The sequence below is a fragment of the Xenopus tropicalis genome, chromosome 9 (assembly GCF_000004195.4).
Source record: "Xenopus tropicalis strain Nigerian chromosome 9, UCB_Xtro_10.0, whole genome shotgun sequence".
Classification (NCBI taxonomy): Eukaryota; Metazoa; Chordata; class Amphibia; order Anura; family Pipidae; genus Xenopus; species Xenopus tropicalis.
This window is the reverse complement of record NC_030685.2, coordinates 7,471,083-7,489,186: the sequence shown is the minus strand read 5'-3', so window position 1 is coordinate 7,489,186 and position 18,104 is coordinate 7,471,083. Positions and strand designations below refer to the sequence as shown.

The 18,104-nt window shown below is 43.0% G+C and overlaps 1 protein-coding gene across 1 annotated transcript; it reads left to right on the top strand.

Moving 5' to 3' along the window:
- The first annotated feature begins 2,545 nt into the window (after positions 1–2,545).
- On the top strand, positions 2,546–12,751 carry LOC101732036 (serine protease 27). The gene is made up of 6 exons (XM_031893372.1): positions 2,546–2,615; positions 4,375–4,416; positions 6,037–6,208; positions 8,111–8,379; positions 9,567–9,730; positions 12,518–12,751. The coding sequence occupies exons 1-6, from the start codon at positions 2,570–2,572 to the stop codon at positions 12,749–12,751; spliced, it is 927 nt and encodes a 308-aa protein (XP_031749232.1). The 5' UTR covers positions 2,546–2,569.
- Positions 12,752–18,104: the final 5,353 nt, after the last annotated feature.

The window sequence follows — 18,104 nt, the reverse complement described above, 5'->3', positions numbered from 1 at the left end:
ACTATGCTGTACAGGGAATATATTTGCATTAACACCATTTATTAATTGCATATATTATATTTATTTATCATGAATTCCCCCAGCTTTGTAGTTCATGGCACATGATAAAATGGGTCCATGTTTCCCTTCCTTTATCATGGTTCCTGATGACCAACCAATTCCTTCTCTGGGAAAGAAAAGTCACCCTCATTAACATTAAATAGGTTCTTTCCATGTTATTGTGCCACTCCAAGAATAATAATAATAATAGGCACAGATATATACAAGCAGCCCAGGGTATAATTACAGGGAAGCAGCTCTAAATAGGTGATTCCCCGGCAATTGAATGCAATTAAAAATAATGAATGTATAAAATGAGTTCTTTCTCGCTTTCACTTTCATTGCCCTTCAAACCATATATATAGTCAATCATGGTTCCCATTCAATGTGTAGAATCAGGTATGTCTACTTAAAAAGAAAATACATTTACATTTATTTTTGCCAATTCTGGTAGGTTTACACCTTTTATACGTTTAGCTGAATAAGCTCATGTCAAATACAGGGGTATATTTTACCTTTATGCACTAGATCAAGTTGAATTGAATCAAGTTGAGTCAATGTTTTGCTACCAGACCAATCAGATTTCATAATACAGGTATAGTACCACTTATCCGGAAACCCATTATCCAGAAAGTTCCAAATTACATAAAGGCCATCTCTCATAGACTCCATTAAAAGCAAATAATTCTAATTTTTAAAAAGTATTCTCTATAATTATAAAACAGTACCTGTACTTGATCCCAACTAAGATATAATTACCCCTTATTGGGGCAGAACAGCCCTATTGGGTTTATTTAATGGTTAAATGATTCCCTTTTCTCTGTAATAATAAAACAGTACCTGTACTTGATCCCAACTAAGATATAATTACCCCTTATTGGGGCAGAACAGCCCTATTGGGTTTATTTAATGGTTAAATGATTCCCTTTTCTCTGTAATAATAAAACAGTACCTGTACTTGATCCCAACTAAGATATAATTACCCCTTATTGGGGGCAGAACAGCCCTATTGGGTTTATTTAATGGTTAAATGATTCCCTTTTCTCTGTAATAATAAAACAGTACCTGTACTTGATCCCAACTAAGATATAATTACCCCTTATTGGGGGCAGAACAGCCCTATTGGGTTTATTTAATGGTTAAATGATTCCCTTTTCTCTGTAATAATAAAACAGTACCTGTACTTGATCCCAACTAAGATATAATTACCCCTTATTGGGGGCAGAACAGCCCTATTGGGTTTATTTAATGGTTAAATGATTCCCTTTTCTCTGTAATAATAAAACAGTACCTGTACTTGATCCCAACTAAGATATAATTACCCCTTATTGGGGCAGAACAGCCCTATTGGGTTTATTTCATGGTTAAATGATTCCCTTTTCTCTGTAATAATAAAACAGTACCTGTACTTGATCCCAACTAAGATATAATTACCCCTTATTGGGGGCAGAACAGCCCTATTGGGTTTATTTCATGGTTAAACGATGTTGCTCCCAATCTCTTTTTACATTTCATTGTGGTTCACGGGTAAAAAGGTTGGGGACCCCTGTTTAAAGGGGCACTAAACCCTGCTGTACGGCACAGCTCAACCAAATGTTACTCAGCTGTTGCTGGACTACAAATCCCAGAATAATGTAACATATAATGAAGGGTGAGGCATGCTGGGAGCTGTAGTCCAGCAACATCAGGGCTGTATTCTTAAAGCAATATTGCACAATAAAACTTTCCCAGCTCTCTAGGGCCCGCATTGGCAGCATTGAAATGCAAAAGAATCCTCCAATGAGAATCCCAGCTGATCTGTATAAATCTGGCTCCCTGTTCTCTGTTCCTGCAATTGGAGTTGGGAGCATTAAGCACAGTTTCCCAGCACTGAACAAGTCTGTCCCTTTATCCCCATGTCTGATTCCTGTGCCATATAATGACGGGAAAATGACATCATTATCTCTATATGTAAGGTACCAGCAAGGGGCCTGACACAGTGCTGGGAATCAGCATTCTCATTGGTCACTTCTCTTGCATCTATAATTAAGTTTTGGGTCAGTAGAATTCTCATTGGGGAATTGGTTTCCATGTGTAATTATGTTTTTCATCAACTTCTACAATCAACACCTTGCTTTAGAAAGAAATATACTGTCATTCCCATGCAAGCGCCACATTTGTTGCTACGAGTCCTCTCCTGGCATGGTTTAGGACTGGCAATATAGAGATTTCACTCCTTTGCAGGTACCTGAATCTTTCCATGAATCTTCAGCTTTCTCCAGTCTCATTTATAAACCAAAGATGGGGCTGCCACCATTCTGACTGGTGAAGATGGCAGCTGATGCCCCTGTTATTGATACGGAAGTTGGATAACAAATATAAAGACTATTCAAACATGTCAACTCTAAACACATAGGGGAAGGGAAGGATGGGAATGTTTTATATCTAATTAATATTGATTACTAAATTAAGAAACTGGTCTGGCAACCCTCCCACAGTATAAAGTAGAAACACAGCCAGTCTCTGTGCTCAGTGGCCATAGGAACGAATCATGGACTGGTTCCATTTAATCAGAGCTCTGTTTCTACTCAACCTGGGTAAGTGTCTCTGCGGCCCATAAAGCCTTGGTCTGGGATCTACCACATCCCTAACTTTGCAATTTTCCTTGATTTATTCATTCAAAAACACTTATTTCTGAGCAACAAACTGATAAGAGTCGATATAAATATAAATATGAATTACTGATTCTGTTTTTATTTGTATTCATTATAATTATTTATATTTTGATGCTTGGGTATAATAGGATTTTGTTACTACTATCTCCTTATGCCATCCTGAATGGGAAGATAACTACACTATATGGCAAAAAACTATGTTGGTTTTTTGAAACTTGAATTATCAATACTTATCCATCAAAAAATTTGCAGGAGAAAATGCTAAATTTCTCTGTAATAATAAAACAGTACCTGTACTTGATCCCAACTAAGATATAATTACCCCTTATTGGGGGCAGAACAGCCCTATTGGGTTTATTTCATGGTTAAATGATTCCCTTTTCTCTGTAATAATAAAACAGTACCTGTACTTGATCCCAACTAAGATATAATTACCCCTTATTGGGGCAGAACAGCCCTATTGGGTTTATTTAATGGTTAAATGATTCCCTTTTCTCTGTAATAATAAAACAGTACCTGTACTTGATCCCAACTAAGATATAATTACCCCTTATTGGGGCAGAACAGCCCTATTGGGTTTATTTCATGGTTAAATTATTCCCTTTTCTCTGTAATAATAAAACAGTACCTGTACTTGATCCCAACTAAGATATAATTACCCCTTATTGGGGGCAGAACAGCCCTATTGGGTTTATTTCATGGTTAAATGATTCCCTTTTCTCTGTAATAATAAAACAGTACCTGTACTTGATCCCAACTAAGATATAATTACCCCTTATTGGGGCAGAACAGCCCTATTGGGTTTATTTAATGGTTAAATGATTCCCTTTTCTCTGTAATAATAAAACAGTACCTGTACTTGATCCCAACTAAGATATAATTACCCCTTATTGGGGGCAGAACAGCCCTATTGGGTTTATTTCATGGTTAAATGATTCCCTTTTCTCTGTAATAATAAAACATTACCTGTACTTGATCCCAACTAAGATATAATTACCCCTTATTGGGGGCAGAACAGCCCTATTGGGTTTATTTCATGGTTAAATGATTCCCTTTTCTCTGTAATAATAAAACAGTACCTGTACTTGATCCCAACTAAGATATAATTACCCCTTATTGGGGCAGAACAGCCCTATTGGGTTTATTTAATGGTTAAATGATTCCCTTTTCTCTGTAATAATAAAACAGTACCTGTACTTGATCCCAACTAAGATATAATTACCCCTTATTGGGGCAGAACAGCCCTATTGGGTTTATTTAATGGTTAAATGATTCCCTTTTCTCTGTAATAATAAAACAGTACCTGTACTTGATCCCAACTAAGATATAATTACCCCTTATTGGGGGCAGAACAGCCCTATTGGGTTTATTTCATGGTTAAATGATTCCCTTTTCTCTGTTTATAAATTTCTAAACAAATGTATAAATAAAATGTGTAATCTCAACTCAAAAGAATGCCATACAGTGTAATTTACTGAAGAACAACCCCAAGTATCCTTTCACAGAATAAGGGCTGGAAGGCTTAATGCTAAATATTCCCAATGTACGATATTACTCTGTGTCTTGTATAAAAACCTGTAGACTGAAGGTGAGCATGGTCTTCTGTCTTATATATATATATTCTACCAAATATGCACAAATCCTTTTTGAATTAGATGTATTTCTGCTTATTATTTTTTAGGAAACTATGGATTTGCTCAAGAAGGAGATGGCAATGAGCCAAGTAAGTAAAGCATAAATTAATTCCTTATGTCCCACACATTTTGTATTTTGGTACAGGTATCAGACCCCTTATCCGGAAACCCATTATCCAGAAAGTTCTGAATTACTGAAAGGCCATCTCCCATGGACTCTATTTTAGTCAAATAATTTACAATTTTAAAAATGATTTCCCTTTCCTCTGTAATAATAAAACAGTACCTGTACTTGATCCCAACTAAGATATAATTACCCCTTATTGGGGGCAGAACAGCCCTATTGGGTTTATTTCATGGTTAAATGATTCCCTTTTCTCTGTAATAATAAAACAGTACCTGTACTTGATCCCAACTAAGATATAATTACCCCTTATTGGGGCAGAACAGCCCTATTGGGTTTATTTAATGGTTAAATGATTCTCTTTTCTCTGTAATAATAAAACAGTACCTGTACTTGATCCAAACTAAGATATAATTACCCCTTATTGGGGGCAGAACAGCCCTATTGGGTTTATTTAATGGTTAAATGATTCTCTTTTCTCTGTAATAATAAAACAGTACCTGTACTTGATCCAAACTAAGATATAATTACCCCTTATTGGGGGCAGAACAGCCCTATTGGGTTTATTTCATGGTTAAATGATTCCCTTTTCTCTGTAATAATAAAACAGTACCTGTACTTGATCCCAACTAAGATATAATTACCCCTTATTGGGGGCAGAACAGCCCTATTGGGTTTATTTAATGGTTAAATGATTCTCTTTTCTCTGTAATAATAAAACAGTACCTGTACTTGATCCCAACTAAGATATAATTACCCCTTATTGGGGGTAGAACAGCCCTATTGGGTTTAATTACTGTTTAAATAATTTTATTAGCAGAGTTCAGGTTGGAGACCCGAATTACGGAAAGAACCCTTATCCGGAAAACCCCCGGTCCCAAGCATTCTCAATAACGGGTTCCATACCTGTACCATGTTTTGGAACTGTAGCTTTTCCACCTTACTACCTGGAACTGATCAACAAATTACTGTTGCCGCATTATGCATTCACATACATTCCTGGAAGATTAAGATTTAATGTTATTTAAATAATGGATTAAAGGGACACTAAACCCTGCTGCACAGAGAAGGAGGTGCCGTGGGACAGCTTTATAGTTGGGTTTAGTTTTAGGGTCTCTTGATTACATATGCAAATGAACTGACCAATGAGAATGCTGATTCCCAGCACTGTGTCAGGCCCCTTGCTGGTACCTTACATATAGAGATAATGATGGCATTTTCCCGTCATTATATGGCACAGGAATCAGACATGGGGATAAAGGGACAGACTTGTTCAGTGCTGGGAAACTGTGCTTAATGCTCCCAACTCCAATTGCAGGAACAGAGAACAGGGAGCCGGATTTATACAGATCAGCTGGGATTCTCATTGGAGGATTCTTTTGCATATTAACTGGCTGATCCATCCCTTTAGATGCAAGTGCAAAGCTGCACAGAAACCATTCTACTCCTCGGCATGCAGGCAAATCAATTGCCTATTGGACAGATAGGATATACAATTGAACTGGCCACCTTATACATGTAATATTATCACTCTTTACCAGCTCCTGTTCTAACGGCCAACGCCGCACCTTTATGTCTCCTCTAGCTGACGTCTGTGGAAAGCCTGTGGTGGTCAGCAGCCGAATTGTGGGAGGGCAGGATACAAAAAAGGGGCAGAACCCTTGGCAAGTGGTTGTGTGGCATTCTGGTATAAAAAACTGCGGTGGAACCCTCATCAGTAGCAGCTTTGTTTTGACTGTAGCCCATTGTGTGGAAAGGTCAGTATGTGAGTGAATTTTCCAAAGTAACCAGATAAAGGTGAAGGAAAGGTAAAAGGTAAACACTCAGTAGCTTTATCAGAAAGGTCTATATCAATACAGCCATAAGCACTCACAGTAATGCTGCACTGAGTCCTCTATCAAAAGAAACACAGGATTTCTTGTCTCTTTTTCCATAAACATGATGTTCCAGTGACTTCCTCTCTCAGAAACTGCCTTAATTCCCATGGCCAGAGTCTGCGCAGTTCTTTCCTCTCTCCTGCTCCCACCAGAATGCTAAGAACTTTCTCCCCCCTCCCTTAGGAGTGTGTGATCTTAGTTATAATGGCTAGAGCTGCAGGAAGGAAGCTACTTATAATGGCAGCTGCTGTCTTAAGTAAAAGGAGAAAGCTTCTAAAGCTGTTTACCTATTGGTGGAAAACTGTTTACCCCACTGAAAGTGCAGATTAATAGAGCCCACACTCTGGTTGGGGGAAACAATACCAGAGAATTTGAAATTAAAAGTATGAATTTAATCAATGGTCTATTTGATTTTACCATTTTCCTTGAGACATAAAACAGTCATAAAAATTGTTTTATGTTTTATGTCTCAATGAGTCCAAATGTCAACCAATATACATAGTGTGAATAACTTGTTCCTGAGTTTAAAAGAGCTTAATAACTATGCACAAAAGAGGCCAATGGGAAATTATTCCAACACATAGTAAAATATTCAACTCAGTTGTTGCTGGACTACAAATCCCAGAATAACATATAATGAAGGGTGAGGCATGCTGGGAGCTGTAGTCCAGCAACATCAGGGCTGTATTCTTAAAGCAATATTGCACAATAAAACTTTCCCAGCTCTCTAGGGCCCGCATTGGCAGCATTGAAATGCAAAAGAATCCTCCAATGAGAATCCCAGCTGATCTGTATAAATCTGGCTCCCTGTTCTCTGTTCCTGCAATTGGAGTTGGGAGCATTAAGCACAGTTTCCCAGCACTGAACAAGTCTGTCCCTTTATCCCCATGTCTGATTCCTGTGCCATATAATGACGGGAAAATGCCATCATTATCTCTATATGTAAGGTACCAGCAAGGGGCCTGACACAGTGCTGGGAATCAGCATTCTCATTGGTCACTTCTTTTGCATTTATAATGAAGTTTTTGATCAGTGGAATTCTCAATGGTGAATTTTCTTGCATCTATAATTAAGTTTTTTAGCAACTTCTATTAAAAAAAACTAGTCAGGATGGCAGTAGGTTTAGGTTTACAACCCCTTCAATAATTGGCCAAAAGTGATTTACTAATTGCGAGCTGTGGCTTACTAAAGTGCTTAAAATGTACCCGGTATTACGTATGTGTTATGTATATGTATGTGTGCCAATATTAAGTAAAATAATTACCGTAAATACTCAAGTATAAGCTGATCCGCATATAAGCCGAGGTACCTAATTTTACCTAAGAAAACTGGAAAAACTTATTGACTCGAGTATAAGCCTAGGGTGGGAAATGCAGCCGCTACTGCTAAGTTTTAATAATCAAAATAAATACCAATAAAATTACATTAATTGAGGCATCAGTGGGTTAAATGTTTTTCAATATTTATTTCAAAGAAAAACAGTAAACTAGCTCTGTAAGTGGAGAAGAGGGTTTACAAAAACAACAGGCACTGGAGGGTCTGGTTGCAGGGGGCCTAATTTGCACACAAAGGACAGAGGGTGCTAGTCTGGAGGGACCCAATGCTCCCGACTCGAGTATAAGCCGAGGGGGACTTTTTCAGCACATTTTGGGTGCTGAAAAACTAGGCTTATACTCAAGTATATACAGTAATAAGATTCCACCGTTATATCAGATTGTCACATATGTAGAAATTCTATGGAGCATAGAACAGTCATAACAGTTGGTCTTAATTGTTCTCAAGGGTAAATGCCTCCTCCGTTATCGTCATCCTCGGGGCCTACAAAATAACTGGGAACCTCAAGGAGGAAGTTTCTGTTCCAGTGAAAAGGATCATTAAACATCATCTATACAATGAAGCAAAATTCCCTTATGACATTGCTCTTCTAGAACTTTCACGGAACGTGCCCTTCACGGACTTCATCCTTCCGGCCTGTCTGCCTGCGCCTTCAGTTGAATTTCGGCCCGGCCATAGTTGCATAGTGACTGGCTGGGGAGACACTGAGTATAATAGTGAGTATTTAATGTCGAGAACCCCACAACACACATATATTAAATCTAGAACCTGTAAACATTTGGTCCCTGATCTAAAACCCGGACACGGTGCCCCCAATTAAATGTTAAAGTACCCTTTAATTGCCGTCATTTTTACCCACAATGCATACTTTTTTCCCAGAGAAAATACAGGCTATTTAACAATGTGGATGCTAATTAGTGCCCACATTGGTAACTCAAACACTAGTTCTAGTAATATTCCTTCTTAGTCACACAAATGGTGGCACTACCGGAACATGCCTCAAGAAACACCATTGGCGTATTATTCTTTTGCTTTACAAAGGGGTATATTTATCATGCTGTGTAAAAAGTGGAGTGAAACATTACCTGTGATGTTGCTCATAGCAGCCAATCAGATGCTTTGCTTTGGTTTTCTAACTGTTGAAATCTAATAGCTGATTGGTTGCCTCGGGCAACATCGGCAGTAATGCTTCACTCCACTTTTTACACAGCATGATAAATATACCCCTAAATGTGTAATAGAGTTATGGAAAGTAAGAAACACCCCCTTAACGAACAAGGAAAGGTTAAAGACTCTGTAAGCTTTATCAGAAAGGTCTATATAAATACAACCATAAGCACTCACAGAAACACGGCACTGAGTTCTCTATCAAAAGAAACACAGGATTTATTTTCTTCTTTTGTGTACTCATGTTCTTCTGGGTCAGGCTTCCTTCAGGGCAGGGCATGAGTCTGCACAGCTTGCTTTTCTCTCCCCCTCCCTTCTGCTCTTTCCCCCTTCCCTCTCTGCTATAATCTGAGATACCAGCAGTACGGAAGCTACTGAGACCAAGCTAAAATGGAAGCTGCTATCTTAAACACACACAGGAAGCTTCTATGGCTGTTAACACAAATAAGGTAAAACTTTCCAGTAATATTGTGGCTCCATCTCCTTTACGGCAACTGCCAATTGCAGGTCCCTCTTGCATCGGTTCAACTTGTGCCTTGCACGCAACTGCATGCAATACATCAAAGCAGGTTGAACCAGAAACATGTATAGGTGCAACTATTTTTCTGAACATTGTTAAAGAACACAATTTTACATGGGATTTTGCACTTTGCCCCTGCATACATAAATGTGCCATCATATGTAGAAATATACAATTTATAAAGATACCAGTTGCTAATATTGCTTTCGCTTACAGGTACCAAACCAAGGCCTGATATTCTACAAGAGGTGGAAGTGCGTTTGATAACTTTAGAAGACTGTAGGGATTTATATAAGTCGGCATTAAAAGACAAATACATTGGCATAACAGATGACATTATATGTGCAATGAATATACATAAAGGAAGAGACTCCTGCCAGGTGAGTGGCATTACTGATAAGCAAGAAACTATTTGACCCAGTATATCTAGTATAAATAAATCTAAAGCAACTGGACTTGTTGAGTAATCATTGAAGACATTTTACTACTCATCCGAGCAGCTTCTTCAGTTCAACTGACTGGTATGGGAAGCCCTCAGCATATGTACTCTTCCACTAATCCACTCACAATGGCACTTTGTAACTCTTCCACTAATCCAATCACAATGGCACTATGTAACTCTTCCACTAATCCAATCACACTGGCACTTTGTAACTCTTCCACTAATCCAATCACACTGGCACTTTGTAACTCTTCCACTAATCCAATCACACTGGCACTTTGTAACTCTTCCACTAATCCAATCACAATGGCACTTTGTAACTCTTCCACTAATCCAATCACAATGGCACTTTGTAACTCTTCTACTAATCCAATCACAATGGCACTATGTAACTCTCCCACTAATCCAATCACAATGGCACTATGTAACTCTTCCACTAATCCAATCACAATGGCACTTTGTAACTCTTCCACTAATCCACTCACAATGGCACTGTGTAACTCTTCCACTAATCCAATCACAATGGCACTTTGTAACTCTTCCACTAATCCAATCACACTGGCACTTTGTAACGCTTCCACTAATCCAATCACAATGGCACTTTGTAACTCTTCCATTAATCCAATCACACTGGCACTTTGTAACTCTTCCACTAATCCAATCACACTGGCACTTTGTAACGCTTCCACTAATCCAATCACAATGGCACTTTGTAATTCTTCAGAGAGGTGACATCTGAATGCTGTGAGTTACTTTGAAAGGATTACCAAAGTATCATGCAACTCATTGAAACACGTGTTACTTGTTAGAGTTGCAAGAATGTAAAAGAGGCCATTCATGTTAAAGTGGAGAAACTATCCCTAAACAAAGGCGGGGGCCATCGACACCATCTGTCTGCTACATACAATGCTGTTCTAACATCGGTACCCCGGCAGTTTCAGAACTCTCCACACATCCATTCATGCAACTCTAACAAGTAACACCTGTTTCGATAAGTTGCATGATACTTTGGTAATCCTCTCAAAGTAACCCCACAGCATTCACACCTCTGTGAGTTTCAGATGTCTCCTTTCTGAAGAGTTACAAAGTGCCATTGTGATTGGATTAGTGGAAGAGTTACAAAGTGCCATTGTGATTGGATTAGTGGAAGAGTTACAAAGTGCCATTGTGATTGGATTAGTGGAAGAGTTACAAAGTGCCATTGTGATTGGATTAGTGGAAGAGTTACAAAGTGCCATTGTGATTGGATTAGTGGAAGAGTTACAAAGTGCCATTGTGATTGGATTAGTGGAAGAGTTACAAAGTGCCATTGTGATTGGATTAGTGGAAGAGTTACAAAGTGCCATTGTGATTGGATTAGTGGAAGAGTTACAAAGTGCCAGTGTGATTGGATTAGTGGAAGAGTTACAAAGTGCCATTGTGATTGGATTAGTGGAAGAGTTACAAAGTGCCATTGTGATTGGATTAGTGGAAGAGTTACAAAGTGCCATTGTGATTGGATTAGTGGAAGAGTTACAAAGTGCCATTGTGATTGGATTAGTGGAAGAGTTACATAGTGCCAGTGTGATTGGATTAGTGGAAGAGTTACAAAGTGCCATTGTGATTGGATTAGTGGAAGAGTTACACAGTGCCATTGTGATTGGATTAGTGGAAGAGTTACACAGTGCCATTGTGATTGGATTAGTGGAAGAGTTACAAAGTGCCATTGTGATTGGATTAGTGGAAGAGTTACACAGTGCCATTGTGATTGGATTAGTGGAAGAGTTACAAAGTGCCATTGTGATTGGATTAGTGGAAGAGTTACAAAGTGCCATTGTGATTGGATTAGTGGAAGAGTTACACAGTGCCATTGTGATTGGATTAGTGGAAGAGTTACAAAGTGCCAGTGTGATTGGATTAGTGGAAGAGTTACATAGTGCCAGTGTGATTGGATTAGTGGAAGAGTTACAAAGTGCCAGTGTGATTGGATTAGTGGAAGAGTTACATAGTGCCAGTGTGATTGGATCAGTGGAAGAGTTACATAGTGCCAGTGTGATTGGATTAGTGGAAGAGTTACAAAGTGCCAGTGTGATTGGATTAGTGGAAGAGTTACATAGTGCCAGTGTGATTGGATTAGTGGAAGAGTTACACAGTGCCATTGTGATTGGATTAGTGGAAGAGTTACATAGTGCCAGTGTGATTGGATCAGTGGAAGAGTTACAAAGTGCCATTGTGATTGGATTAGTGGAAGAGTTACATAGTGCCATTGTGATTGGATTAGTGGAAGAGTTACAAAGTGCCATTGTGATTGGATTAGTGGAAGAGTACATATGCTGAGGACTTCCCATACCAGTCAGTTGAACTGAAGAAGCTGCTCGGATGAGTAGTGAAACGTCTTCAGTGATTACTCTGCAAGTCTAGTTGCTTTGGATTTATTTATACTAGATATACCATGACCTGGATGAATGAAAATCTTCATAGTCATATTTGACCCAGTTTGACATTGTGCTTTTGGGTTCCCTGCTGCAGTGGCCGGTGGTGACGGTTTTCTAATTGAAAAGCATCTTACCCCTCCTGTCTTTGAGACCCAAAGTACAGAATTTTAACTCACTTCATGATGCCAACAAAAGCACCAAATATGGCTACATTGCACATCTCATTGTACAAGTAATACCATTACAAGAGTATTGCTGTGTTTGTCAACACTGCTTTGTTAATGGGTATTTTGTTTTTGTTTGCTTAAAAGGGCGATGGTGGGGGACCCCTGGTTTGTTATGAGAATGACAGGTGGTACTTGATTGGACTCGTGAGTTATGGAATTGGTTGTGGAATTGGCATTCCTAAACTTTATAGTTCTGTCCCTGCCCATATGGAATGGATTCGTTCCATTATCCCTGCTGTCCGTAGTGGCTCAAACAGGATGGAATCAATGCCCAACATGGCGCTTGTCATCTTAGCCTTGATGTATTTTACCCAGTGAGTATCCCTCCAATCCCCTTTGTGCTTATTGTATTTATATGCTCTTTTCATTAGAAATGCCAATATGGAACAATTGTAGCTGATTTAATCATGATGGTTGATAAAATGGGATAATGTGGGAAGCATTTCACATAGGGATTGTTTAACCAAGGCTCAGGGGCAAAGAATCAATTAAAAAGAACTAAGATGTTTTTTTGATACATTCTGTAATTTGTAATGCACTGTAACATATAAAGATGTGGTACCTAGTAGAGCTGAGGAGGATCATAAAAGAAAGCTAAGGAATACAAGTGTACTTTATTGACTGTATCTATTTGACTGAATTGATCCTGTTAAATTGGGGAATGTTCTTAGGAAAAGGGGTGTACCCATACATTTCATTGTTCTTATGAAGAAGACTTTAAAAAATGCAGTGGAAGGAAAGCAATATAAACAAATAGATCACTGACCACATTGATCCCGACCTTCCACTTGGAGCACAAATGACCAGATTGAAACTGTCTTATTTTTGGCTTAGATTTACATACATTTAAGATGACCCAATCCACTGGAAAAGACAATTATGCTTGCAGAAGCTGAAAGGAAAAGAGGATGGGCAGCAATCACAAGGAGAGATTCAGTGATGCCAGTCGTGGGCATGTCACTGAGATGCCTGAACATCCAAACAGAAGATAGGGCAGAAGTGCACGAGCTCAGCCCTTACTGCCCTGGTCTGTCCATGCCCTAAACTCCTAGCCAGATACAGAAACATTGGCAGGCTCAGCCCAACCCTGTCCCCACTCAATTACTGAATGTCGGGGACCATGTCCCGCCCTTCGTGAATACAGCCCTGCCATACTGTATTCATGGGGTGGCCACAGTTCTCTGTGCTTTAAAATGGACCACAGAAACCTGCAGCAATTCAATGAAGCTGGAATGCATTATTAAATGGTGGCTTGCACCCACTTTTTTGCACTTTGCACCCCGTCTTCCAGTTTGTGAAAGATATTCCGGAGAAATAGTAGGGTTGCCAAGAGTCAAAGTTGACTTGATGGTGCTTATTATTATTGTTTATTATTCTTTGTTAAATGTTAGATTATAATAATTATTATTAACATTTGACATAGAGAAGTGACCATGTACAGGCACCCACTGTAACCACAGGTCAGGGAAGAGGAGGATGATGGGAGTTTTCTCATACTGGGGCCTGCTAGGGCATGGACTTTCTTGAAAACCCTTACTCTATTAGGTTATCACATCTCCAAAAAAAATACCATCACAGTTTTATTGATTAGCCTGTTCTTTTTATGCTTTTTCCACAGGGGGACCTTGTAAAACCTCATTTTTACTCCTCAGTGCTGATACCTGGTTGGTCTACTGAGTTTTGGCATTTATTGTAGACAAAACTTTCCTGGAGTTTACACTTCTGTGCTTGCCAGTGTGGGCTGGATTGATTCATCCCTGCGGCCTGTAGTGGCTAAAGCCATATACCTTCCAGCCTGACTGTAGGATGAATATTACCGGCTGAATAGCCATGAACAACAATAACTTCTCCCCCCTCCCCCTAGTGTCTCCGATCCTCATCCAATGTAACTGCAAACCATTTTTGTGAATTATTTATATGTACACGTTAACTGTTCTGTTTTCTGTACCCCCTTATTCTGTAAAGCACTGCGTAAAATGATGGCGCTATATAAATAATAATAATAAAATAATAATAATAACTCCATTATAGTGTATATATGTGTAGATGTATATAATCCCAACTAGTCTTTGTTCTCAAATAATTCTGCATAGGATAGACATATTTTCCTCCCATAAATTCACCTCACCTGGAAATACAAATAAACCAGTAATAGTTCACCCGCAACCAGCACCAGTACTACAAATGGATAATTTGTTGTCAGATTTTTGCCTTTTGCCGGTTCTCGTTTAGAAGTCAATTGCTCAAATCATCTGTTGACCAAAGTTCTCACCCAGTGAAGCAATTTATTTTAATTAGACAAATGCAATAAATATTTTCAATAGTTCTGAAGTTCACATGAAATGCTTAAATTGTAAGACTAGTGTAATAAATACAGCATTATGTGTGTGTTTGTGAGATGTCCCCATTAAATCGACCTGTTTTGGAGGCCAAGGGCTTGCTGGGGAGGCGTGTGTAGTATTTGTTTGGTTGGATTTGAACCAGAGACCTCCCTATTGCTTTTCCCTAACCAGTGAACCTCATAGATTTCCGGTAAAGTTGGCCTGAACCATGATATTTTTGGCATTTGACTTGCATTGTGTTTCTGTGAGAATCGTTGCCTTGTCTGAGCATTCTAGCCTCTGCTACCTTGGCTTGCCATAGTATCCCGTAACCAGCCTGTCCATTTTTCCTCTTTAATGCCTGCTCTGTACTGTCCTGCTTAGACCTGTTCCACACCTACTCAGTCCTATTCTAGCACCTCCCAATCTTCATCTACTCTGCCCTGTTTAGCCTTTCCAGGTGTCAGGACTTACTGGGACTCAATCCTTGGACTATTCTTTGAACTGCTGGCGCATTACCCAACTGAGCCACTGGGGGCTCTCTGTACTGGTCTTGATCTGTTTTCTCTATGTACTTTTTGTATTTCTGCCCTCTGGTCTCTTTCCTCCGCCCACCTCATTAGTCCTACAGTATGTGTAGCTCCTTATTCAATGTAGACCTTTTATAAACCTGCCTCTGCCCATTGCTCAATGCTTGGTCGTTAAGCTTTTAGCTGAGATGCTTTTATCACTATCCCCCAGCAGGGCATTCCCCAACCCCCTCACTACCCTCACTGTGAGGAACCCCCTACCCAACATCCCCCGGCAGGGCATTCCCCAACGCCCTCACTGCCCTTACCGTGAGGAACCCTCTACCCAACATCCCCCGGCAGGGCATTCCCCAACCCCCTCACTGCCCTCACCGTGAGGAACCCTCTACCCAACATCCCCCGGCAGGGCATTCCCCAACCTCACTGCCCTCACCGTGAGGAACCCCCTACCCAACTTCCCCCGGCAGGGCATTCCCCAACCCCCTCACTGCCCTCACCGTGAGGAACCCCCTACCCAACATCCCCCGGCAGGGCATTCCCCAACCTCCTCACTGCCCTCACCGTGAGGATCCCCCTACCCAACATCCCCCGGCAGGGCATTCCCCAACCCCCTCACTGCCCTCACCGTGAGGAACCCCCTACCCAACATCCCCCGGCAGGGCATTCCCCAACCCCCTCACTGCCCTCACCGTGAGGAACCCCCTACCCAACATCCCCCGGCAGGGCATTCCCCAACCCCCTCACTGCCCTCACCGTGAGGAACCCCCTACCCAAAATCCCCTAGCAGGGCATTCCCCAACCTCCTCACTGCCCTCACCGTGAGGAACCCCCTACCCAACATCCCCCGGCAGGGCATTCCACAACCCCCTCACTGCCCTCACCGCGAGGAACCTCCTACCCAACATCCCCCGGCAGGGCATTCCCCAACCTCACTGCCCTCACCGTGAGGAACCCCCTACCCAACATCCCCCGGCAGGGCATTCCCCAACCCCCTCACTGCCGTCACCGCGAGGAACCCCCTACCCAACATCCCCCGGCAGGGCATTCCCCAACCCCCTCACTGCCCTCACCATGAGGAACCCCCTATCCAACATCCCCCGGCAGGGCATTCCCCAACCCCCTCACTGCCGTCACCGTGAGGAACCCCCTACCCAACATCCCCCGGCAGGGCATTCCCCAACCCCCTCACTGCCCTCACCGTGAGGAACCCCCTACCCAACATCCCCCGGCAGGGCATTCCCCAACCCCCTTACTGCCCTCACCATGAGGAACCCCCTACCCAACATCCCCCGGCAGGGCATTCCCCAACCTCACTGCCCTCACTGTGAGGAACCCCCCTACCCAACATCCCCCGGCAGGGCATTCCCCAACCTCACTGCCCTCACTGTGAGCAACCCCCTACCCAACATCCCCCGGCAGGGCATTCCCCAACCTCACTGCCCTCACTGTGAGGAACCCCCTACCCAACATCCTCCGGCAGGGCATTCCCCAACCCCCTCACTGCCCTCACCATGAGGAACCCCCTACCCAACACCCCCCGGCAGGGCATTCCCCACCCAACCCCCTCACTGCCCTCACCGTGAGGAACCCCCTACCCAACATCCCCCGGCAGGGCATTCCCCAACCTCCTCACTGCCCTCACCATGAGGAACCCCCTACCCAACATCCCCCGGCAGGGCATTCCCCAACCCCCTCACTGCCCTCACCGTGAGGTACCCCCTACCCAACATCCCCCGGCAGGGCATTCCCCAACCCCCTCACTGCCCTCACCGTGAGGAACCCCCTACCCAAATCCCCCGGCAGGGCATTCCCCAACCCCTTCACTGCCCTCACCGTGAGGAACCCCCTACCCAACATCCCCCGGCAGGGCATTCCCCAACCTCACTGCCCTCACCGTGAGGAACCCCCTACCCAAAATCCCCCGGCAGGGCATTCCCCAACCCCCTCACTGCCCTCACCGTGAGGTACCCCCTACCCAACATCCCCCGGCAGGGCATTCCCCAACCCCTCACTGCCCCTCACCGTGAGGAACCCCCTACCCAAATCCCCCGGCAGGGCATTCCCCAACCCCTTCACTGCCCTCACCGTGAGGAACCCCCTACCCAACATCCCCCGGCAGGGCATTCCCCAACCCCCTCACTGCCCTCACCGTGAGGAACCCCCTACCCAACATCCCCCGGCAGGGCATTCCCCAACCCCCTCACTGCCGTCACCGTGAGGAACCCCCTACCCAACATCCCCCGGCAGGGCATTTCCCAACCCCCTCACTGCCCTCACCGTGAGGAACCCCCTACCCAACATCCCCCGGCAGGGCATTCCCCAACCCCCTCACTGCCCTCACCGTGAGGAACCCCCTACCCAACATCCCCCGGCAGGGCATTCCCCAACCTCACTGCCCTCACTGTGAGGAACCCCCTACCCAACATCCTCCGGCAGGGCATTCCCCAACCCCCTCACTGCCGTCACCGTGAGGAACCCCCTACCCAACATCCCCGGCAGGGCATTCCCCAACCCCCTCACTGCCCTCACCATGAGGAACCCCCTACCCAACATCCCCCGGCAGGGCATTCCCCAACCCCCTCACTGCCCTCACCGTGAGGAACCCCCTACCCAACATCCCCCGGCAGGGCATTCCCCAACCCCCTCACTGCCCTCACCGTGAGGAACCCCCTACCCAACATCCCCCGGCAGGGCATTCCCCAACCCCCTCACTGCCCTCACCGTGAGGAACCCCCTACCCAACATCCCCCGGCAGGGCATTCCCCAACCCCCTCACTGCCCTCACCGTGAGGAACCCCCTACCCAACATCCCCCGGCAGG

What these genes read in the sequence shown, in the direction of transcription:
- LOC101732036 (XM_031893372.1), top strand. Translation starts at nt 2,570, where the DNA reads ATGGACTGGTTCCATTTAATCAGAGCTCTGTTTCTACTCAACCTGG. An exon ending in TCTGTTTCTACTCAACCTGG is followed by an intron (nt 2,616 to 4,374) that starts GTAAGTGTCTCT and finishes ATTATTTTTTAG; the next exon opens with GAAACTATGGATTTGCTCAA. An exon ending in AAGGAAGAGACTCCTGCCAG is followed by an intron (nt 9,731 to 12,517) that starts GTGAGTGGCATT and finishes TTTGCTTAAAAG; the next exon opens with GGCGATGGTGGGGGACCCCT.